The following is a 23,315-nucleotide window of genomic DNA, read 5'->3' as shown; positions in this document are numbered from 1 at the left end:
AGGTTCATTCATGCTGTAGCATGTATCAGTACTTCACTTCTTTTTATGGCCATATAATATTCCATTGTAAGATAGGTGGAAAAGGGTGGATCTTAGAAAAGGACAAGGTTATAAGGTTGTCAGAAGGTCAAAGGATCTTAAGAAAGGGTGGTATGGCTGTCATACCACCTAAGATTTGGGTCAGAGGTTGGGGTGTCGCTGTTTTTGAAGACAACAGAGGCTTGGGGCAATAGTGAGCCAGAGAAGGGTTTTGAGTAGGGGAGGGACAGTATGTGAATAGAGGTGACAGCTGCCTGTGGACTGGTAGACAGCAGACAGGACCTTGAACCCAGATCTTGCTGGCTCGAAAGCCTGTCCAGGACCCTAGACTGCCTCCCACAAGGGCAAGGTAAGCTCTCACCTGTTACTGTCTGGATTCCATGGTCAGCAGTTTACATGCTTTGTGGCATTTAATCCCCAGGGAAGCCTGAGCGGCAGCTGCTGTTAACATCCCCAGTCCAGATGACAAAACCGGGGCTGGGAGAAGTTAGGTCCCTCTGTTGAGATCACCGAGGCTCGGAGAAGTTAGGTCCCTCCGTTGAGATCACCGAGGCTCGTTCTCTGCCCGCCGCTGCTCGTAACTCTTTCCATGTATTTCCTCTTTCAGTTCATACAGCTACCCTTTAAGGTAGGGACTGTTAGCATCTCCATTGTGCAAAGGAGGAAACAGAGGCATGAGGAGGTTGAGACCTGCTCCATGTGACAGAGGTATAATGGCAGAGAGTGTTTGTGGAGTCCTCACTGCACGCCAGGCATCTATTGTCCTGGGAGCTTTAGATGAACTCATGTAATCCTCACCACAGCCCTTTGAGATAGGCTTTGGTACGATCCTCTTCCTCTTCCTCCTGCTCCTCTTACAGATGAGGAAACTGAGGCACAGAGAGAGGAAGTCACTTGCCCAGGGTCATCCAGCCAGTGAGCAGCCTAGATTTGAACCAGCGTTCGATCTTGTCTGGAATACCGTGGTGGGGGTGCACTTGCGGAGGGGCGGGAGGCGCGACCTCCACACCCCCTCAGACCCTCCACCCCTCGCCTCCTCAGGTGAAGCTGTGTGACTTCGGCTTCGCGCGCATCATCGGGGAGAAGTCGTTCCGGCGCTCGGTGGTGGGCACGCCGGCCTACCTGGCGCCCGAGGTGCTGCTCAACCAGGGCTACAACCGCTCGTTGGACATGTGGTCGGTGGGCGTGATCATGTACGTCAGCCTCAGCGGCACGTTTCCCTTCAACGAGGACGAGGACATCAAAGACCAGATCCAGAATGCTGCCTTCATGTACCCGGCCTGCCCTTGGAGCTGCATCTCGGCTGGAGGTGTGGGCCTCACAGGACTCCTGGGCGGAGGCGAGGGGCGGGGCCCGGTGAGGGGGGCGTGGCGGGAAGAATGGGCGGGGCGCAGGAGAGGTGGGCCCTGAAAGGGCCTGGTGCCATGAGGGTGGGGCCTAGTGATGGAGAAAGGTCACAGGGAGGGCCGTCTTTTATTTTATTTTATTTTATTTTATTTATTTTTTAATTTATTATTTATTTATTTATTTTATTGGCTGTGTTGGGTCTTCTTTGCTGTGCGCAGGCTTTCTTTTAGTTGCGGTGAGTGGGGGCTACTCTTTGTTGTGGTGTGCGGGCTCCTCATTGCTGTGGCTTCTCTTGTTGCGGAGCACAGGCTCTAGGCGTGCAGGCTTCAGTAGTTGCAGCACATGGGCTCAATAGTTGTGGCTCACGGGCTCTAGAGCGCAGGCTCAATAGTTGTGGCTCATGGGCTTAGTTGCTCCGCAGCATGTGGGATCTTCCTGGAGCAGGGATTGAACCCATGTGCCCTGCATTGGCAGGCGGATTCTTAACCACTGAGCCACCTAGGAAGCCCTATTTTATTTTATTTTATTTTTATTTTTTTGGCCGCGCTGCAAGGCACGTGGGATCTTATTTCCCCAACCAGGGATCACACCCGTGCCCGCTGTAGTGGAAGCGCCGGGGTGTTAACCACTGCACCACCAGGAAAGTCCCAAGGGCCGTCTTTTAAACAGAGAGGCACCAGGACCTAGAACTTTGGGGTAGGGACTCAAGAGCATGTATGGAACCAGGATCCTGAGACTCAAGCCTAGACTAGGTTATGTGAGTTGGAAAGGCAGTGCCTTTGAAGGACTAAAACAGATGCTTGCCACATTGGGTACTGAGTAAGACTTGGCTTGTTTAGGGCGGGACCAGGAGAGGGACTAGACCCGAGAAAGCCGAAGGGCTGGGTGGCCAGGAGAAAGAACAGATCCTCCCAAGGCGTTGGCTGGGGCCTGGAGTCTTTGGGGTTGTGACCCCAAAAGGGTTAGCCCTGCAGGAGCAGTGGGGCCAGGGGGCAGGGTTGAGGAACAAGGGCTTGGCTAATTTGCTGGGTACTGGGGCTGTGACTGGGATGGAGGTGGGCCTGGGGCCTGGGGTTGGATCCAGTGTTGGAGGGAGCTGGTTTAGGGACATGGCTAGAGGAGGGGTAGAGCCATGGAGGGTTTCTGAAGCTGTCCAGGAGAAGGACTGATCCTGAGATCAAAGTCACGCCTGGAACCTGAGAGCAGGTGGAGGTCTGGGGAAGCATGGGGGGGAGGGGGGGCAGGGAGCCAGTTGGGAGGAGGACCTTGGGATCTCTGCATATAGAGGCTTTGGCATCGTGGCCTGGTAGTGGTGGCAGGCCTTGTGATACTCCTGCCGACTTGGGGAAGGGCCTGGGACAATCAAGTCCTGAGGCCTGTGGCCTTGGGGCAAAGCCAGGTGTGAGGGTGAGCCAGGGGCGGGGCTGAGATCCTGGCCCACATCAAGAAGCCTTAAATAAGTTAGAACAAGGGGCAGGTCCTGAAGCCAGAGGCTCAAGAAGACAGAGGAAGATGGGAGTGTGGTTAGTTAAGAAGACAATCATTTGGGAGTTCCTTGGTGGTCTGGTGGTTAGGATTGGGTGCTTTCACTGCTGTGGCCCAGGTTCAATCCCTGGTTGGGGAATTGAGATCTCACAAGACACATGGTGCAGCCAAAAAACAAAACAAAAACAAAAGACAAACAAGAAAAAACACACAATCATTTACCCATATCAGTTTCTTCAACAAGTATGTTTTGAGTGGCTACTTTGTGCCTGATATTGACTGTCCTAGGTTCTGGGAATCCTGGGATGAATTGGAGAGAAGGGATCATGTGGGGAGAAGATTGTTGAGCGGTTTCTAAAGATGAGAGGCTAGGGCCCTGGAAGGGTGTGACCTCATGGAGCAGGCAGGGAGGGGTTGTGCAGTGCAGGAAAAGGTGTTGGTGGCCTAAAAGAGGTAAATACTGAGCAGTGAGGAGGTGGATTGAGTTGAATCCTGGAGGAATACTGGGAGTCCTCAGAATTGTCTTTTGGGACCAGCTTGCAAGTCCCTCAGCAAAAGTGTGTGAGTGAATTTGAGCGTGGATGGGTGTGTGTGAGGGAGCCTGTGTGGACAAGGCCTGTACTCAGAGGGGTTTACTCAGCCGGGCCTTGTCTTTCAAGGTTTATGATCAAGGAGGGTGCCTCGGATGAGTGCTGGCTTGTCTTGAATGCCTGACACTCACTAATCCTTTTCATAAAGAGCAGGCCTCCGACTCTGGGCCTTCTATAGAAAACCGGTGACTAGCATCTTATAACATTGTTTTCTTTTCATTTTATTTTTGTGCACATGGCAAGTGATCTTAGGATTTCCATTGACCAGGGTGATATAAAGTTTCCGTTTTATATAATTATATGCTTTATATAATATATATATTCATACATTATATAATATATAATATTTGTGTATTTTCACCTTAAAAAGTGAGTTGGAAAAATTGAATTGATTTAAAACAAAATTCTATCAACTTTTACATAGGTTATGTACATGGTTCAAATTTTTATATATACAAAAGGGTCTAAAATGAAAATTCTCTCTTACTCTTTTATCTGCCATTCTTCCCAAAGGCAATGGCTATTACGAGTCTCTCTCTCTCTCTATATATATATATGCAAGCAGATATGTGGATATATATTCTCTTTTTTCCCCTTTTTACACAGATGTCAGCATACTATACACAATGTTTTCCAACTTGCTTTGTCCACATCCCAGCAATCTTGGGTAAATGAGTTGGCTTAAAGAAAAATACCAAGTAAAGAATGGAACAGATGTACCTGTATACATTTGTGTATGACAAAACTTATGATGGCGACATAGCAATGGGGAAACTGAGGTAGAGACTTGGTGAAGAGATGTAGTATCTAGTGTGTGTGCCATGTGAGGGGTGGGGATACGTGTGTAATTTAATGAGGAAATGGGTGGGTGAGTGATTAGTGCAGGTGGGGCTTCCACGCCACCTGGGCCAGTGCAGGAGGAAGGCCTGGATGGGAGGTAAGTAGGCTGAGGTGCCTGTTGGAGGAGGGGCGGCCCCTCACCCTGCAGGGCTTAAGCTGTCTCTCTCCTTCCGGTGCAGCCATCGACCTCATCAACAACCTGCTGCAGGTGAAGATGCGAAAGCGCTACAGCGTGGACAAGTCTCTCAGCCACCCCTGGTTACAGGTGATGCAGGGGCAGGGCTGAGAGCGAAGTGGGAGGGGCTGACTCGTTGGCTGGGTTAGAGGAAGGGGTGGAACCACATCTCCTATTGACTGCTAAGGTAGTGAAGGCTGTAGGTGCATTTTTCGTGGACGTGGAGCGTGGCTGAGCCTCCCATTGGCTGGGCTGTAGAAGGGGGTGGAGCTAACTGGCTAGGTAGGTTGTGAAAAGCGTGGCTTCACCTTCCCTGGTACCCGGTTTCTTACTGGCAGGGCCGATTATACGGGGGTGAAGTCCCGGCCTCTGTTGGCTGTCCTTGGTGCAGCACCCAAACTAACCCCTGTTCTCCCCGGCCCAGGAGTACCAGACGTGGCTGGACCTCCGAGAACTGGAGGGGAAGATGGGCGAGCGGTACATCACGCACGAGAGTGACGATGCACGCTGGGAGCAGTTCGTGGCAGAGCACCCACTGCCTGGGCCGGGGTTGCCAGCCGACGGGGAGCTCGGTGGGACCCTCCCACCCCCTGACCACGAGATGCAGGGGCTGGCCGAGCGCATCAGTGTCCTCTGAGGCCTCGTGTTCCCTCCCAGGCTGCCTCGTGATGCTGTCCTCCTGTCTTCGGAGAGGGGCCCTCCACACCTTCCCAGCGATGAACTGTTCTAGGGGAAGCAGCTTCCCGTCCGAAGTGGACACGCCCCGGGGGAGGGGCATGGCGGGGGGTGGGGGCAGGGGCGGGGGTTATTTACAAGGATAATTCCCCAATAATTAAAGCGGACTCATCTCTGGCCCGGTGGCCTTGGTCTTCGGCCACACCGCACTCTCGTATCACTAGCCTGTTGTTCACCTGAATGGAGTTCACCTGGAAAGAAGATGGGCTGGAGGAGGGATGGGGGGAGGGGCACTGAACGGAGAGGAGTTTTGGAAGGAGGACTAACTGGGGTAAAAAATGTACAGAGGGAGCACTGCCAGGAGGGGAGACTAAAAGGGGAAACGGTATGGAGGAGCATAAAGAAGAGAGGGAAGGGTAATGAATATGTTGCGGGGGGGAAGGATTTAGAGAAAAGCAAGTAATCTGTGGCTTAACGGCTTAATTTTTTATTTGGTGTTATTGCTACTAATTACAGCTACTAATAACAATGCAGTCAGCACAAGTCTGGTCCATGGTAGAAAGCTGATACACAATAGTTGGTATTTTCTTTTAGGTTTATGCGATGACTCCTACACACAGTGAAAGTGCTCATTCACTGGTTCATCCATTCGTCACACTGTGCTGGATGATGCTGGGGACACAGTGGTGACTCAGACACCCCAGGTCCCACCTTCAGGGGGTTTACCATCCAGTGGGGGAGACAGACCTGTTGCCAGCTAGCGATGACCTAGCGTGGGGGGGAGGGTTGGAATGGGAGAGCCCAAGAGGATGGAGCAGTGAGGGAGCCTGGGAGTCTGTGGGGGCACCTCTTCTGAGCTGCACTTTTTTTTTTTTTTTTTTTAATTTATTTTGGCTGCACCGGGTGTTAGTTGTGGCATGGCTCGCGGGATCTTCATTGCGATATGCGGATCTTTCGTTGCAGCATGCAGGATCTAATTCCCTGACCAGGGATCCAACCCAGGCCTCCTGCATTGGGAGTGAAGAGTCTTAACCACTGGACCACCAGGGAAGTCGCTGAGCTGACTTCTTAAGGTTTACCTTGGCCTTGAGGTTGTAGGCAGAGGGAACCTCTCTCCTCCTTTCACCCCGTGCCCTTCTGTTCCCTAACTCCCTGTTGTCACCCAGATTTTTTGCCCTACAGCTGAAGGAAAGCCATCAGAGCATGCACTTAGACAAGTTCTCTTTACAGCTTGGTCACACTCAGAGTTACACACCATAGTTAAAGAGTTTCCTGGGACTTCCCTGGTGGTGCAGTGGTTAAGAATCGTCCTGTGCGGGGAAGCTCCCACATGCCGCTGAGCAACTAAGCCCGTGTGCCACAACTAGGGAGCCTGTGCTGTAGAGCCTGTGAGCCACATCTATTGAGTCCAAGCTCTAGAGCCCATGAGCCACAACTGTTGAGGCTGTGGGCCACAACTACTGAAGCCTGTGCTCTGCAACAAGAAAAGCCACCTCAATGAGAAGCCTGCACAGTGCAATGAAGAATGGCCCCCGCTCGCCGCAACTAGAGAAAGCCTGTGTGCAGCAACGAAGACCCAACGCAGCAGTAATAAAAAGGGACTTCCTAAGTGGTGCAGTGGTTAAGAATCCGCCTGCCAATGCAGGGGACACGGGTTCCATCCCCACTCCAGGAAGATCCCACATGCTGCCAAGCAACTAAGCCTGTGCACCACAACTACTGAGCCTGCACTCTACAGCCCATGAGCCGCAACTATGGAGCCTGTGTGCCGCAACTACTGAAGCCCACGCACCTAGAGCCTGTGCTCTGCAACAAGAGAAGCCACAACAATGAGGAGCTCACGCACCACAATGAAGAGTAGCCCCTGCCCGCCACAACTAGGGAAAGCCTGTGTGCAGCAACAAAGACCCAATACAGCCAATAAATTAATTAATTAAAAAAATAAGTAAATAAATAAATTGGGAAAAAAAGTTTCCTGAGCACCATAAAAACAGGGTGGTATTTAGCAGCCAATTTAGGTTATTACCCAGAGCTTACTCTCCATGTCTTCCCATATTATATCAATTAGTCCATCTGCTGGTCGGTTCCGGAGTTGCAGTTCTTTAATTTGAAAAAGCTAAATGAACCTCAGTCAATGAGGGTCTCCAAATGAGCCAGAACACCCCTGAGGCTTAATCCAAGCCAACACTATTGGGGAATGTCTCTTAGACTCCATCCTGAATGCTCCTAAAACTGACTGGTCTAAAGTCCAGGAGTGTAGACAACAGAAGGCCGAATCCACCTGCGATGATAGAGCCAGGCCAGGAAATGTATGGAAAGAACACTCAGGCCTGGTCCTTGACAATTACACTGCCTCTATCTTGGCCATGAGTTTTGTCAACATCCTGAGACCAAAAATTAGAGACATGATCAAAAACATCATACTAACTGGCGAAATGCCTTGATTCCAGAACTCCAAGAGAGCCCAACATGAGGATGCAGGGGGAAAACAAAATTCCACACAATCCCATTTAAGGCCCTGCTACTTAAACGATTGGAGACAAGGAAAAAAAAAAAAAAAGTCCATCCTATCAGGGCCATCAGAAAACACTAAACCTAACCTTGATAGAGACACCCATAGGTACTGTAAAGAAAAGGGACGTTGACTTGAAGCTGTCCAGCTTTAAAATACAAGAAAGGAATTTGAACCTGAGACTCAGTCTCCCTGGTGACTCCCAGCAGACTTTCTCCTGTGTCCACAAACACCCCCTCAACCCACAGAGGGAAATGGCCATTCCCATTAATAGGCATGCTTCCCCCAGCTTTGCAGATACAGGGGCCACCTCACCCCCTTAAGTATCTCATAGCCTGCCCACCCATTACACGTCCTCGGTGCCCAGGAATGATTGCCGTGAGATGCCACAATTTGCCACACCACTGTCTAAGTCACTCCATCTTGTTAGGCCCCTTACTACCCAGCACAATCTCTTACCAGAACTATTCCAATAAATCTTTCAGGAAGGGATAGCCTATCAATTGGGAATATGAACATTTCATGTTCACAAGAGAGCCTATTTTTCTTTTTTTTAAATTTTAATTTAATTTTTTATTAGTTATCTATTTTATACATATTAGTCTATATATGTCAACCCCAATCTCCCAATTCATTCCACCACCCCTCCCCACCCCCAGCCCCGATTTCTCCCCTTGGTGTCCATATGCTTGTCCTCTACATCTGTGTCTCTATTTTTGCCTTGCAAACTGGTTCATCTGTACCATTTTTCTATATTCCACATATATGCATTAATATACGATATTTGTTTTTCTCTCTCTGACTTACTTCACTCTGTATGACAGTCTCTAGGTCCATCCATGTCTCTACAAATGACCCAATTTTGTTCCTTTTTATGAGCCTAATTTTCACAGTCCTTGACTGTCACTGTCCATCTTAGATCATCTTAGATCACCCCCCAGAAAAAAAATCCATCAACCTCTCCCTGAGGCCCACAGAATCAAGAGATGCTGAACCCAATCCATGATTCTCTTTGGGCCTCCAACTCAGCAAACAGGGTGCATCTTGGAGGCTAAGTGGAAATAGATTTTTTCACGCCCCTCCAGAAACCACCTTCATACACTCTGACAGGCTCAAGCCATCATTCAAGGCCTCCCCATACCCGCCTCCAGCCCCTGCAACACTCCCATCTTGACTGTCAAGAACCCCAATATTGGGAATTCCCTGGCAATCCAATGGTTGACTCTGTGCTTTCACTGCCGAGGACCTGGGTTCAATACCTGGTTGGGGAACGAAGAAGAACCCCAACGTTACCATTGGAATAGGGGCTAATCCGAGACCTCTAGGCCATAAATAAAATAGACAAACCTTGGTTCCCGAGAGCTCCCAATCCAAACACCATCACCGTCAGCCTCTATTCCTTCCAACACCCCCCAATTCACAGTCCCTCTTTGTTTTTACCTGGGAATGTCAAAAATACACACAGACGGTGATGTCTCAAGGATTCACTGAAGCTCCTACTTACTTTTCCGTCGCAGTTCCTCTCTAATCCAAAACGTGGATCATCTTCTCGTCAGCTCTGTTCATTTCAACAGCTCACTCACTGCCATTCAATATCCACCCCGCACCCTTGCTTACAGAGATGCAAGATATCTGGGGACAAATTACAACTATGTAAGCCACAAGCACACTATTTAGGACAGGACCTTGCACCTGAAGGTAAAACCTTATCCACAGAATGCATTTACCCCATCATTCATTTCATCTTCACCGAAACACAACTTCAGCGGTTTCTGGGTCTGTTACGGGTTAATTGTGTCCCTCCAAAATATGTCTTATCCCCCAATTTCTGAGAATGTGACCTGATTTGGAAAATAGGATCATTGCAGAGGGACTGAGCATTGTCCCACTGACTCCCTTCGAAGACTCCTCCCAACTCAGTACTTGATTGTTACAGGAAGTTCTCTCCATCCCCACCATCTACGAATCAGGGTTCATGTGCTGCTTCTATTCAATACAACTTCCCTAATGGCCCCTGCATGGGACTTGGCTTCTGTAATTACTGAACTTTTTTTAAAATATACATTTCTTTATTTAGCTGCGTTAGGTCTTCGTTTCTGTGCACGGCTTTCTCTGGTTGCAGTGAGCGGACGCTACTCTTCATTGCGGTGAGTGGGCTTCTCAGTGCAGTGGCTTCTCTTGTTGTGGAGCACAGGCTTCAGTAGTTGTGGCACACGGGCTTAGCTGCTCCGTGGCATGTGGGATCTTCCTGGGTCAGGGCTCGAACCCATGTCGCCTGCATTGCCAGGCAGATTCTTAACCACTGAGCCATCAGGGAAATCCCTGTAATCACTGAACTTTAAATGACGCCGTAACAACCCTGATGGCAGGAACACCTCCTCACTGAACTCACCTGGGTTTCCCAGCTATCACAATATTACTAATCCCAAGTCAACTCCTGTCACTGACAATGTCTCTTGGTGTCAGTGGCATCGCTCCTTTTGTGACTCATCTCATGGTCCCGGTCCCGTCCCTGTATCTTCTTCTTGGTTTTCCACCTTTAATCAATATTTGTTTTCTGACCATTCAAATAAACAAAGCAATTATTTCCACGCGTCTTGGATTGCCCCTCAACGATGCATAATTTACATGTGGAGACTTCACAGCCCTTATCAGTATTTCAATTTCCCATCATTCTGTCAATACCTCAAACTGCACTCTCCTATCAAACCCCCAACTCCTCACAAAGGTGAGAAAGCCGCCAAATGCTGTGAAGGCTGACGGTCATGCGGACACAAGATCCAGGATGCCTGTAATCTCCTTTTTCATCAGGACCCAAAGAAACCTCGGAACAAGAAACCAAATGCTTGGGAGTAAACTCCAAGGATTTCATATGGCCTCTGACCGTGTTTGGACAGCTCTTTAGGGGTTTCCAGGGAAGGGACTTGTGTGCTGTGGTTGGAAGCAACCGCTGCACATTCATCCCCAGGAACGCTGCAGATATCATCGTCATCAACATCAAAAGGCCAACGAAGAAATCCATAAAATTGCTATCGCTGTTCTGACTCCGCCAACCAAGGCTCTCTTTTCACCTCCTACTTGGAACCCTCTCAACTGGCTGCCCTCTGGTCTCAAATTTTGGTTTTACTCCCTTACTCAACCATGAATAATTCCTTCTTAGGACTACCCATCATCAAATGGCTGTGACCAGAACCCCAAGTCAGCTCCAGATCCAACATTTTACACAGCAAGTGGTTCAGCTGGTCTTGCACAAACAGCAGGGATGAAAACCAATCCTGACATCACCCCAGACACTTACTACTAAGAAAATCTTATTTGGGAGCGAGATTTCCATATCCCCTTTCATCAACCTGATCATCTCCCCTTTGTTGGTAAATTAAGGTAATTTAAGGACAGTCTACATCTGTCTTAAACAAGAGGGGGATTAAATAAAGTTTATCTCTACTAAAACCCAGACTCATTTTTCTCCTTGTGACTCACTAGATTATTTTTAACTTATTTATCAGACCTCTCTATACACAGAAGGAACAGCTCTAGGCACTTGACAAACATCTCCTTAATCCTCATAAAAACTCTATGAGGCAGACAGTATTACAACCCCGATTACACAGCTAAGGAAACTGAAGCACGGAGAGGTTATGCACATTTCCCAAGGTCACACAGCTAGAAAGTGGCAGAGCTAGGGCTCACCCCGGGCAGTCTGGTTCTAGAGTCTTTGCTCTCAATCTGCCTCTCCAGTTCAGAACCAAAAGGTCACCTGGGATCATAAAAGAGGGAGGGTCTTACATGATCTTCTGGGCCCCGGCTTTCAGGGTGTCAAGGTCTGTCTGAGAAGTGGGTATGAATATTGGAGCTAGAACTTGAAGGTTGTAGCGACGCACACTCGGCGTAGTGACACAGGCTGGCCGCCTGAGGGGGTGCCAGCCCCGCTCGCGGAGCCAGGGGAGAGACGAGGGAACCTTGGAAACGAATGTCAGGCTCAGACTCCTATGAACCACAGAACACTGAGAACAGAGCATCTTAGAAGGCTGAGAACAAAGCCTCTTAGAACGTAGAACAAAGGCCCCTGGAATCGCAGACTGGTGAGCGCAAAGCCTTACAGCATCTGGGAGACAAAAAACGCTTAGATTCTATTCGGGTGGAATCACAGACTCTTACAGCCAGGGTCTTATAATTCCAGAATTTGGGACATGACCGATCTTAGACTCTTAGACGTAAGACTGGCTACCGAAATTGAAAGGCCCAGTGCAAAATGAAAATGCGAGGCCCCTTTTCAAAGAATAAGAATTTCAAGGCAATAACAGCAGACTATTAAACCAAGCTCGGGGACCTTCTAAGCCGGTCGTATGCTTCGGCCTCGCTTAGAAGCACAATTTTATGGGAGAATGTCGGTCTTAGTTGGCCTGGCCCTCTAGTTTTAAACATCCTAGCTGAATGTCTGGGAAGGCTTCCTGGAAGAGGAAGCAAAATCAGCACTCCACTCTCAAATCCTTTCCGCCCCTCACGCTGCCTCAGAAGCCGAAGGTTAGGAGGGGTGGGGGGAGAGCAGAGGCTGCCAAAATGTCACGTGGACCCATTCTCTATTTATAGATCACCCCTGCCCCTCACGCGGGACAGTCCAATGATAGCCAGAGCTCTCCCGCAAGGGGGCGGAACCAGTTGCGGGATGGGGGAGACACGGGCCAATGACATCGGGGCAAGGGCGGACTTGTTTCATTGTGACGCGTGGGGGCGTGTCCAGGGCCCAAAGGGAGAAGAGAAGGGGGGCGTGGCGAGGAGGCTCGTAAGCAGAGCGAGTAGGCAGCTGCGAGCATGCGTCGCGTTGAGGGGCGCGGGTGCACAGCGAAGCATCTTCGTAAGGAAGGGTACCAGCCAATAAGCGATGGTTGCTCTGTCGCTGGGGGCGTGGCCATGCAGATAAGGCGCGGGTGGGCGGCCCAATGGGCGGGCGTCTATGCAGATGAGACGGTGACAGCCGGGCCAGCGAGCGGGCGGGCAGGCGGGCTGTTGGGGCGGGGAGGTGGGACCGGGAGAGGGGTGGCCGCGGGGCCCGGCCGGGCTGGGGCGGGGGGCCGCAGCCATGATCCGGGCCTTCTCGTTCCCGGTGAGCCCCGAGCGGGGTCGGCTGCGGGGCTGGCTGGAGGGCAGCCTGGCCGGGCTCTGCGAGTTACACTGGCTCCGGGAGAGGCAGGAGTACCGCGTGCAGCAGGCGCTGCGGCTGGCCCAGCCCGGAATGGGGGGCGCCGAGGCCGAGGACGAGGAGGACGCCGACGAGGACGAAGATGCGGCGGCGGCGCGCCGGGCCGCAGCGGCCCTGGAAGAGCAGCTGGTGAGGGGCCGTCTGTCCGTCCGTTCCTCTGCCCCCGTCTGTATCTGTCTGTCCTGTCTGTCTGTCTGTCTGTCTGTCTCGGTTGGATGCTCAGACACCCGTCCGGGTGGGGGAGGGAAGAGGGGGAAAGGAGAGGGGGGTGGGGCTGGAGAGTCTGGGCGGCGGGAGGGATCAGGCCTCCCCGCCCCCAAACTGGGGAAGGGGGCTGCATCGCCTCCGCGGGACCCTCGTGAGATGCACAGGCCCATTCCCTACACCCTTTCCCCAGAGAAAATCCATCTGGGCGCCAAGTATGTGTCAAGCCTGGGCTGAGAATTTGGCAGGCGTTGTCTCCTTGCAGCTGGGGGGATAGGGGGTGATAGTTCCCATTCCATGGAGAAAAAAACCTGAGTCTCAGAGAGGGCAAACGACTCACCCAAGGTCACACAGCGGGATCCAAACATGCCCCTCTCCCGGCCTCCATACCAGGGCCTCGACTTCCCGAAGTCCTGGTGTGCTTGGAGATCTCCGGAGGGGGCGGGGAGGGGGGAGGGGATCCTCGGGCTTCCTGAGCGAGGGATTGCTGCTGAGAGGAAGTTCACAGTCCCTTAGGATCCTACGGTGATCTTGACCCTCTGGTGACATTTCCCCTCCTTTCCTACCTGGCCACAGCCCTGGTTAACCCAAGAGGTGGCAGGTTGAGGTATCATGGGTGTCTGACTCCCTGGGTGCTCTGATGGTGGAAGACGAGGCGGAGGTCTCCAGAAAGACTGAAGGAGCATCAGCCCTCTTTTCCTCTCTATGCCATTTCTTAATTCTCCTGACCTCTCCCTGGGTTTCCTGCACTCTTTTCCCTACTGCCACATCTCTGTGACTTTGTGTCTATTTCTCTGTCTTTCTCAATCCTCTGTCTCTCTATCTCTGTCTCCCAGGTCTTCCCTTCTTGTATTTCTGCACCTCTCTCTCTTCCTGCCCCACAACCTCGTCCCTCTCTCTGTTCCCCTCCCCCCAGCCTGCCAGGCCCCAGACCCGGCTCCACCGGCGGATCCCATCCCCAAGCCTGTGTGTGGTCAGAGCTTCCCGTTTGGGGAAACCTGAGCCGAGGTAGCAGGGGGCGGGGGGTGGGGTGGTGGTGGAGGGGGCTCTCCCTGCTACTGACCTCGACTGCCCCCTCCCCAGATGGGGAATGGGGAGGAAGACTGAAGCCAGACTCTGCACGCCCAGCCCCTCCCCCCCCCCCCCCGGCGGGGAGAGGGACCCTGCACATTCTTCTCTGGAAACAGAAACAGCTGTGGGAGGCCCCACCCCCTCCCAAAGTTAGAGACGCGTGGTGGGGGCCTTCACCAGCTCACCCCACCCCAAGCTAGCTGGGCTTGGGAAGGCACCTCCCACCCCTCCCAGGAGAGGGAGAAGGTATGGGCATGGACCCGCTGTGTCCTGCCTCCCTGTCCCTCACCCTCTCCCTCTCTCTGCCTCAGTCTTCCCCTCCTCTGCCTCTCTGTCTACCCGCAAGCCCTCAGTATCCCCCCACGAGGTGGTAGTGGCGAGGCCTCTTCCGCACACGATCTCCAGGCAAAGCTCCGTCCCAGCGTCAGGGAGGAGGCGGTGGCAGGCAACCGGAGGGAGACGGCGCCGAGGGAGGAGAAGAGAAGCGCTAAATATAAACTCCTCTGGTGTTGGGGGTTCCTGGGTCCTTCCAAAGAGGGGGTGGGGACCTCGTCTGATCCCTGAGCCTCTGCTGTGTGATGCTTACCCCTCCCACTCCTGCACCCCCCACGCCCAGGAATACACTCTCTTTGAAGCAAGAAAGACTGAAGCCAGAGTTGATTCATTTCTAATTGGAGTGACAGGGATGCAGGGAAAGATTTGGGGTGCCTCAGAGGGAAGAGGCAAGAATCCTGAATGGGAGCAGGAGTCCTGTTCTCTCCCAGCAAAGAAAATGGTCCTCTTCCAGCAAGAAGAATTAAAGTTAGACTTGTAGAAGGACTTCCTAACAGAGATAAAAGGAATTGGACACAGACTAGGGGCATGTGAGTGCGGGGAGCAGAGGTCTGGGAAAGTGTGGGCAAAGGGGTCTCCAGGGCTCCGAACCACATTTATGTTAAACCTGCCTGCACTGGACAGCCTCAGGCCCACTTGCAGAAGGGTTTGCAGAAAAGGATGAGGGGCATTGTGGGTAGGCAGGGAGCCAGATTCAGGCCAAGGACCTTCTGGTCTTTTAAAGATTCATCCCTTTGCAGCTGGAAGAAATGAGGTCAGACTTACAAATGTGGGGGGTATAGACTAGGGGGGTGTTGAGGGGTCCGGGCACAGGGGAGGAGGAGGCCTCTGTTTGTCTTCCAAACTCCTGCTCTTCCCTGCAGTGGAAAAACTGAAATTAGACCTACAGATTTTATATTTTCCTTGTTAGAAATCATAGCTTTCATGCAATAATCAAAGCCAGAATTTATTAAGTGCTTAAAAGGAACTGCTGTTTAGACTCATTTAATCCTCACAACAACAGGAGAGGGAGTTGACTGATGCCCGTGTTACAGGTGAGGAAACTAAGGCCCAGAGAGGTGAAGTAACCTGCTCAAGGTCACACAGCTGGGACGTGGCAGAGCTGAATCTGAACCCTGGCAATTTGACTGCCACCCACCCTCTCCCCTGTGATCACCACCGTTGTCACCCTGGTGTGAGTTCTGCATCTACGTGCAGAAACAGCTTACATACCAAGAAACGTAGCGTTCACTTTGCTTTTTTTCAAATTCCAGTTTCCTGGGTGAGGTGTCAGAGACTATGACAGTGGTTCTCAAAGTGTGGCCCACTGGACTAGCAGCGTCACATGGGAACTTGTTAGAAATGCGAATTCTCAGGGACGTCCCTGGTGGCACAGTAGTTGACTCCGATCTCCCAATGCAGGGAGCCCAGGTTCATTTCCTGTCAGGGAACTAGATCCCACATGCGTGCTGCAACTAAGGAGCCCACCTGCTGTAACTAAGGAGCACATGTGCCACAACTAAGACCTGGTGAAACCAAAATAAAGATTTTTTTAAAAAAGAAAAGAAAAGAAAAAAGAAATGCAAATTCTCAGCCTCCTGCTCTGGAGGTTGGACCCAGTAATTTAGGTTTTAACACAACCCTCAGGTAGTTCTGACTCACCCTTATACTATACATTCTGCATTTTTCTTTTTCCACTCCACGATAGGTCTTGGTGATGGTTCTATATAGAAATTGCCTCATTCCATTTTAACAGCTGTATAGTATTCTGTTGTATGCATTCATTCCTTCCTCAAACATTTCCTAAGCACCTACTTTGTGCCAGGAGCCATTCTAGGTACTGGGTTGGGGGGAGGGGTGGTGGCAGGGAAGGCACAGCAGTGTACAAAACAGACAAAAATCTCTGCCCTCCTGGGACTGGGGCCGACAATCTAGTGAGAAAGACAAAAAACAAATGACAGCCTGATATATCATTTTAAGTCAGGAGGTCTTTGTCGCTATGTTGGAAAAAAAAGCAGGGCAACCCAGGTGCAGAATGATTGGGAGCTATTTTGGAAAGAGTGGTCAGAGAAGGGAGCATGTATGCTCCAATCTGAATGGAGTAAGGGAGGGAGCCAGGAGGGTATGCTGGGGAAACACATCCTACAGAGGTAGGAGCACGCATGACAACGTACAGGAGGCCAGTGTGGCTAGAGCAGAGTGACCAAGGGTGCAATCAGTGGGGGACAAGGTATGGGGTATAGAGACAGTCCTTGATGTTTTTTAGCCACCCCCAATGCTGCACAATTCAGCTGCATTCCTGGGTTCTGCTCAAGGAGGACACCACCCAGAGCATCTCTGTACACCCAGGGCAGGAGCCCAAAGTGGAACGATTTGTTGACTTTCCTCCCATAAACAAGCCCAGATGGGGGCTTCTGTTCTAGGGGGGAGGGGGAGGACTGGGGCCCAGGAGAGCAGCCACAGGAGTAGGAAGCTGGTGGGGGGGGGGGTCTGCGGGGGAGCCGGCCAGTCTTTCTGCCCTAAATAGGCAAGGCTGGGCGTCTGCCCTCTCAGCCCCTCCTCCCTCCTTCCCTCTGCCTGCCGTCCAGACAAGCCGCTTTTGTCTGAGGGTCAACCGTCAGCCTGAGGCTGCCGCCACCTCTGGCCTCACCCAGATCCCTGTGAGACTCTTCCGGGCTCTGGTCCTGTTTTCCAAAATGGGGTTAAGTCCTCGTGTCTTGGAGACCCCATCTCTGTTGTTTCAGCCCCAACCCCCACCATCACAGTCACTCCCCTTAAAGGGTTTTCACCTTCATTTATTCACGTCGGATAGGAAATGGTCTTTTCCTGCAGCAAGAAGGATCCAGGGTAGACTCCACTGAAATTTCCCATGGGGGTGAGGAGCTGTGGCAGACACTGGGGGCTTCTGGTTGGGAATGGAGCAAGGGCAGGAGGAGGATGTGGTCCCTGTTGGGGGCAAAGGAACCCTCTGGGGTTCACTGCTGTAGTACAGTATCACTAAGGCTAGATTCACAGGACTTTCCAGTAGGCATGGGGGGATTCTTTCTGAGAGAAGGAGCAAAGATTTATAAGAGTTGCGGTCAGACTCTTTTATTCAAATGAGGAAGAGTCAATCTGCAGCAGGAAAGACTTAAGGAAGACTTGCAGAAAGACCTTCCATTGGTGATAAGGGGCAGTGGGGGAAGATGGGAACATCTGAGAAGGGAAAGTCAAAGTCTGGGAGAAGGCGGACACATGGACGGCTAAGAGATCTGCTAGGTCGTGAACACCAACTTTCAGCAGGGAACTGCACTTACAGCAAGAACACCTGAAGGTACACTCAAAGAGGGACATTCTAATAGGGGTTAAAGGGTCATGAGCACCAGATGGAGGGAACAGCTGATAGGGAGGGGACAAGGGATGGGGCCTTCTGAAGACTTATCACTCACACTTAAGAGGGAATGAGGTGACTGCAGCATGAGGGACTGGGGTTAGACGGCCAGAAGGACTTTCTAATGGGATGAAGGGACAGAGATCTTGAGGGAGATCCTGGAACTTAGATACTGCTTTTACGTTTTTGAAATCAGAGCCTCACTGTCAAAGTGAACCTCTGCCTATGAGCGCCTAGAACAGGGAACCAGTCGGCAGAGGACTGCGGGGAGGACTTCTGACCATCTTGCTCTCCCCACCTCCTCAGGAGGCCTTGCCCGGGCTCATCTGGGACCTGGGCCAGCAGCTGGGAGACCTGAGCCTGGAGTCTGGGGGCCTGGAGCAGGAGAGTGGGCGCAGCTCGGGTAAGCATGGGTAGAGGTAATGGAGTCTGCCTGGGACACCCCACCCCACTGTCTCCTGTTTCTCAGGCTCCCCACTCTCTGCCTCTTGATCTCCTCCTTTCCCCCCAGTCCCTGGTTTCCCCTTTCAGCCCCCCCTTGACTGTCTCTCCCCTTCTTTTTGGAATCCAGGCTTCTATGAAGACCCCAGCTCCACGGGAGGTCCGGACTCACCACCCTCGACCTTCTGTGGGGACAGTGGCTTCTCCGGATCTGGCTCTTATGGACGCCTGGGTCCCTCTGAACCCCGGGGCATCTATGCCAGCGAGAGGCCCAAGTCCTTAGGTAAGGTGGGTGGGGTTGGGCACCTGAGAGCCAGGAAATAGACAATAAGAGGATGCTTTTGAGCACAAGCTTCTGAGTCAGACCAACCTGGATTCGCATTCTGGCTGTGACAGTCCCTTTTTGTGTGATTTTGAGCATGTCGCTTCTTTCTGGGCCTCTGTTTCTCCATCTTTTAAAATGGGATTAATAACAGCACCTACTTCATAGGGAAGTTTTGACTATTCAGTGAGCCTCTGCCCTAAGACACTGAACTTGGCACATGGTAGCCATTCAGTAAACAGAAATTGCTGTCATTCATTTATTCAAGTAAGTTTCTGAGTCCCTATATGTGCTGTCTTAGCAAATATCCTAGGGGTGGAGGGTATGGCAGCAAAGAAATTGCTGTCTTCATGAAGCTGACATTCTAGTGGGAGAAATAGATAATATACAAGATAAATAAGTAAAATGTCTAGGATATTAGATACTGACATGTACCATGAGAATTAGGGAAGCGGACGAGGGCCTGTCCCTTTCAGTTGGGGAGGGAACTGCAATTTTAGAAAATATGGCCAGGGAGGGCGTCACTGAGGCTGTGACATTTGAGTGGCACCCTGAAGTTAGTGATAGAGTGGGCCAAGCAGATATCCTGAGGGAAGTGTATTCAGGCAGCAGAAACAGCAAGTACAAAGGCCCTGAGGTTGGAGTGTGACTGGCCTGTGCATCCAAGCCTATGTAGCTGAAGACCTATAAAGGTAGAGGAGTTGGAGGTCAGAGACGCAGAAGCAGGACAGATTGTGCAAGGAATTATAGGCCACTGTGAAGATTTTGTTATGAACCTGGTATGAGGGAAGGGGTGAGAGCAGGTTTTTGTGTGTGTCTCTGTGTGGTTTTTGTTTGTTTTGTTTTTAATGTTGCGGGAGAGTAGGCGAGGCGGTGGGCAGCCTGCCCCTCCTAGGCTCATTGGGAAAGGGCTTTGAGAGCCTCTCTTCCTTTTTTGCCTCCCTCCTCTAGGAGACGCCAGTCCCAGCGCACCAGAGGCGGTGGGCGCTCGGGCAGCCGTGCCCCGGTCCTTCTCGGCGCCCTACCCGACGGCTGCGGGGTCTGCGGGCCCGGAGGCCTGCTCCTCCGCGGAGCGACGAGCCCGCGCGGGGCCGTTCCTGACACCCAGCCCCCTGCACGCCGTGGCGCTGCGCAGCCCACGTCCCTGCAGCCGTCCTCCCCCGGACTCGCCGGACGCCACGGGCGCGGGGCGGCCCCTGGACGGCTACATCTCGGCGCTCTTGCGCAGGCGCCGCCGCCGGGGGGCGGGCCAGCCCCGGACCAGTCCCGGGGGCGCGGACGGGGGCCCGAGGCGCCAGAACAGCGTGCGCCAGCGGCCGCCCGACGCGTCCCCGCCCCCCGGAGGCGTGCGGCCCGCGCCGGAGCCCCCGGTGGAGCGCGCGGGGGGCCGTCCCGCCAGCCCGGCCCCCTTGGGCCGCGCCTGGGCCTCGCCGTGGGAGTCGGAAGCGGCCGCCGAGCCTGCCGTGCTGCCCGCTGCCCCCTCACCCCCCGACAGCCCGGCCGAGGGCCGCCTGGTGAAGGCACAGTACATCCCGGGCGCGCAGGCCGCCACCCGCGGCCTCCCCGGCCGCGCGGCGCGCCGCAAAGCGCCCCCACTGACCCGGGGCCGCAGCGTGGAGCAGTCCCCACCCCGGGAGCGTCCCCGGGCCGCGGGCCGCCGCGGACGCATGACCGAGGCCTCGGGCCGCCGGGGTTCGCCCAGGGCTCGCAAGGCCGCTCGCTCCCAGTCCGAGACCAGCCTTTTGGGCCGCGCCGCCGCGGTTCCTCCGGGCCCCCCCAAGTACCCTACAGCCGAAAGAGAAGAGCCTCGGCCGCCACGGCCTCGCCGTGGTCCAGCGCCCACTCTCGCGGCTCAGGCCGCGGGGTCCTGCCGCCGCTGGCGCTCCACGGCCGAGATCGACGCTGCCGATGGGCGCCGCGGACGGCCCCGCGGCCCCGCCGCCCGAGGCCCGGGTCCCGGCCCATCCCCGTCAGTTCCTCAGCGCCGTCTGCTCTATGGCTGCGCGGGCAGCGACTCGGAGTGCTCGGCAGGGCGCCTGGGGCCCCTCGGACGCCGGGGCCCGACAGGCGGCGTTGGCAGCGGCTACGGGGAGAGTGAATCCAGCGCCAGCGAGGGGGAGTCGCCTGCCTTCAGCTCTGCATCCAGCGACTCCGATGGCAGCGGTGGCCTCGTGTGGCCGCAGCAGCTGGTGGCAGCCACCGCGGCCTCCGGGCCAGGGGCTGGTGCAGGTGGAGGGGCACCCGCGGGCCCCGCTAAAGTCTTTGTGAAGATCAAGGCTTCCCACGCGCTCAAGAAGAAGATATTGCGTTTCCGTTCGGGTTCTCTCAAGGTCATGACTACAGTGTGAGTTTAGAGGTTTGCTTGGGCTCCCCCTTCATGGCCTCTGCACCACCACACCCCCAATCACTGACCCTCCTACACCTTCCTTCCAAAGACCACCATTTTTTCTGCTTCCAAAGACCCTTCCTCACTGCCCCATCCCCTGCAGTCTTGGTTGAAAAGGCTTTCCCTCACCACAGGGAGGAATGGGGGAGGGGCCTTTTTGACCCAGTTCAGCTGCCGGCTCTGCAGCCTTTGGCCAAGAAAGTTCTCTTTCTGTGGGCCTCACTTTCTTTATCTGTACTATGGGTGTACTATGGTATGCAGAAGGGGTAATTCAGTTTGAATTTCCCCATTTTAGTTTAGACACTTAGTCTGTTTGTTCCCCTTCATTTCTCTCACTGAGCCCTCTTATTCCTCCTTTCCATACCCAGATATGGCCCCCCCTCCTCATTTACGAAGTGCCCCCCTCCATGTCCTTGGACCCTGAGGATTATCCCCTTAGCACCCTGGTCAGAGACTCTGTGTCTGACCCAGACGGTGCTTGCAGAGTGCCCTGGGAAGGGAAGGAGCACTGACTTTGGGGTTTTGAGGGTCAAGTAGGAGTTGGTAACACCTGGGAAGAAAGACTCTTTCACCTCCCTCTCTGGACGGATATGGAGGATTGGGAGGCAGAAGAGGGGAAGGAAGATGGCTTCTATCTCGCAGCACCCTCTGTGAGAGGGAGTGGGGGAGACCAGGATGACCTTCAGTTGTTCCAATCCAGTATTTTTTTTTCCTTTTTTTAAAAATTACTGTATTTATTATGACGATGGTGACTCCCCATTGCACAGGGGGGCCAGAATCTGTGTGTTTCTCTAACCTCTTTGTAAATAAATGCACAGTGTTACATACGTGTTGGTGGACTCTCCTGTGGTTAAATGGGCTTTTCCTTTGCACTAATATTTATTGAGCAACCACTGTTTGCTTTGGGTATGGTAGCGTCCAAAAACAGATGGCAGATCCCAGGGTAGGTCCCAGTAGCATTTTCTTACCATTGACTGTTTTACCTCAGGGAATCTGACCTTTGGTTGAGTTTTGTTTGGTCATAAATACGGTTTCATAAAACTGGAAAGAATAAAGAAAAAACAAACAAAATTTTAAAAAATGGAAATAATATAGGTAAAGGGACAGCCCCAAATGCCTTCTCTCGGAAGTCATCGTAATCAGTTTGATGTGCATCCTTGTTTGTTTTCCTTTATGTGCTTGCATACATATATGATTCTTAGTAGATATATAAATATATAACTATATATGCATATACATACATTATACTCTATATAGGTAAAACTATACTTACATAAATTGAGCCATATGTATGCATTGGTTTTTTTTGGGGGGGGGGGTTGTCGTTTTGGTTTTTTTGGTTATCTGTGCCTGGAAGGATTTTTTTGTGTGTACAATTTGATATATTTTTTTCTTATTAGTAGTGTGTGTATGGCAATCCCAATCTCCCAGTTCATCTATGGGAAGGATTTTGATTCATTGAATCTCTTTGAGGGTTTAGTACTATTTAACTTTTTTATTTATTTTATTTGTTTATGCTTTTCTGTTTCTCATGTCAGTTTTACTAGGTTGTATTCTAGGAATTTGTTCAATTCATCTAAATTTAGATGACGTGTGCACCTACTACAGTGCTAGAAAAATTCCATGGGGTGGAGGGCACCCACAATCTGACCCTATTGTCAGCTCCTCGGTTCCTTTGCTGTTTTGGACGTTATTGCAATTGTGTCCTTGTACACGCCTCTGTGCATATATGTATTTCTGTAGGATCCACTCCTAGAAATAGGCTTGCTTGGTTACTATAGTACGATCATTTAAAATCTTTTAATTGACATGGTCACACTTCCTTCCACTGAGACTGCCCTCAGTTGACATTTCCGACAGCAGTTTTTGATATGCCCATTTTTCCACCCCTTCACCAAACAAGAGATGCTGTTAATCATTTTCATTTTGTCAATCTGGGGGAAAAAATGATGTGTTTTAATTAGCATGTCTCCCTCCCTATTTTTTTTATTTAATTAATTTATTTATCGGCTGCATTGGGTCTTTGTTGCTGTGCACGGGCTTTCTCTAGTTGTGGTGAGCAGAGGCTACTCTTTCTTGCTGTGTAAGGGCTTCTCATTGAGGTGGCTTTTGTTGTGGAGCACAGGCTCTAGGCATGCGGGCTTCAGTAGTTGCGGCACGTGGGCTCGATAGTTGTGGCTCTCGGGCTTTAGAGCACAGGCTCAGTAGTTGTGGCACACAGGCTTAGTTGCTCTACAGCACGTGGCATCTTCCCAGCCCAGGGCTCGAACCCATGTCCCCTGTATTGGCAGGCGGATTCTTAACCACTGTGCCACTAGGGAAGCCCCTTACTCTCTTGATGCAACA

At 52.2% G+C, this 23,315-nt stretch overlaps 2 protein-coding genes across 4 annotated transcripts in view; both read left to right on the top strand.

The window, feature by feature from the left end:
• Positions 1–5,353, top strand: part of PRKD2 (protein kinase D2) — a 32,641-nt gene extending 27,288 nt beyond the window's left edge. For all 3 annotated transcript variants that reach the window (XM_057711722.1, XM_057711724.1, XM_057711723.1), the window contains 3 exons: positions 1,081–1,348; positions 4,481–4,566; positions 4,901–5,353. In XM_057711722.1, coding sequence (XP_057567705.1) covers positions 1,081–1,348; positions 4,481–4,566; positions 4,901–5,113 — 567 coding nt within the window. In that variant the 3' untranslated portion in view covers positions 5,114–5,353. The remainder of the gene's footprint in view (positions 1–1,080; positions 1,349–4,480; positions 4,567–4,900) is intronic.
• Positions 5,354–12,703: 7,350 nt separating this feature from the next.
• Positions 12,704–21,775, top strand: DACT3 (dishevelled binding antagonist of beta catenin 3). Its single transcript, XM_057712247.1, has 4 exons — positions 12,704–12,992; positions 18,127–18,223; positions 18,392–18,544; positions 19,535–21,775. Exons 1-4 carry the CDS (start codon positions 12,744–12,746, stop codon positions 20,929–20,931), a joined length of 1,896 nt encoding a protein of 631 aa, XP_057568230.1. The 5' UTR covers positions 12,704–12,743; the 3' UTR covers positions 20,932–21,775.
• Positions 21,776–23,315: the final 1,540 nt, after the last annotated feature.

This window comes from Hippopotamus amphibius, chromosome 16, assembly GCF_030028045.1.
Source record: "Hippopotamus amphibius kiboko isolate mHipAmp2 chromosome 16, mHipAmp2.hap2, whole genome shotgun sequence".
Taxonomy (NCBI): Eukaryota; Metazoa; Chordata; class Mammalia; order Artiodactyla; family Hippopotamidae; genus Hippopotamus; species Hippopotamus amphibius.
Note: the sequence above shows the minus strand (reverse complement) of the source record. Positions and strands in the feature narration are given on the sequence as shown.

What these genes read in the sequence shown, in the direction of transcription:
- DACT3 (XM_057712247.1), top strand. Translation starts at nt 12,744, where the DNA reads ATGATCCGGGCCTTCTCGTTCCCGGTGAGCCCCGAGCGGGGTCGGCTG. An exon ending in CGGCCCTGGAAGAGCAGCTG is followed by an intron (nt 12,993 to 18,126) that starts GTGAGGGGCCGT and finishes CCACCTCCTCAG; the next exon opens with GAGGCCTTGCCCGGGCTCAT. An exon ending in GGAGAGTGGGCGCAGCTCGG is followed by an intron (nt 18,224 to 18,391) that starts GTAAGCATGGGT and finishes TTTGGAATCCAG; the next exon opens with GCTTCTATGAAGACCCCAGC.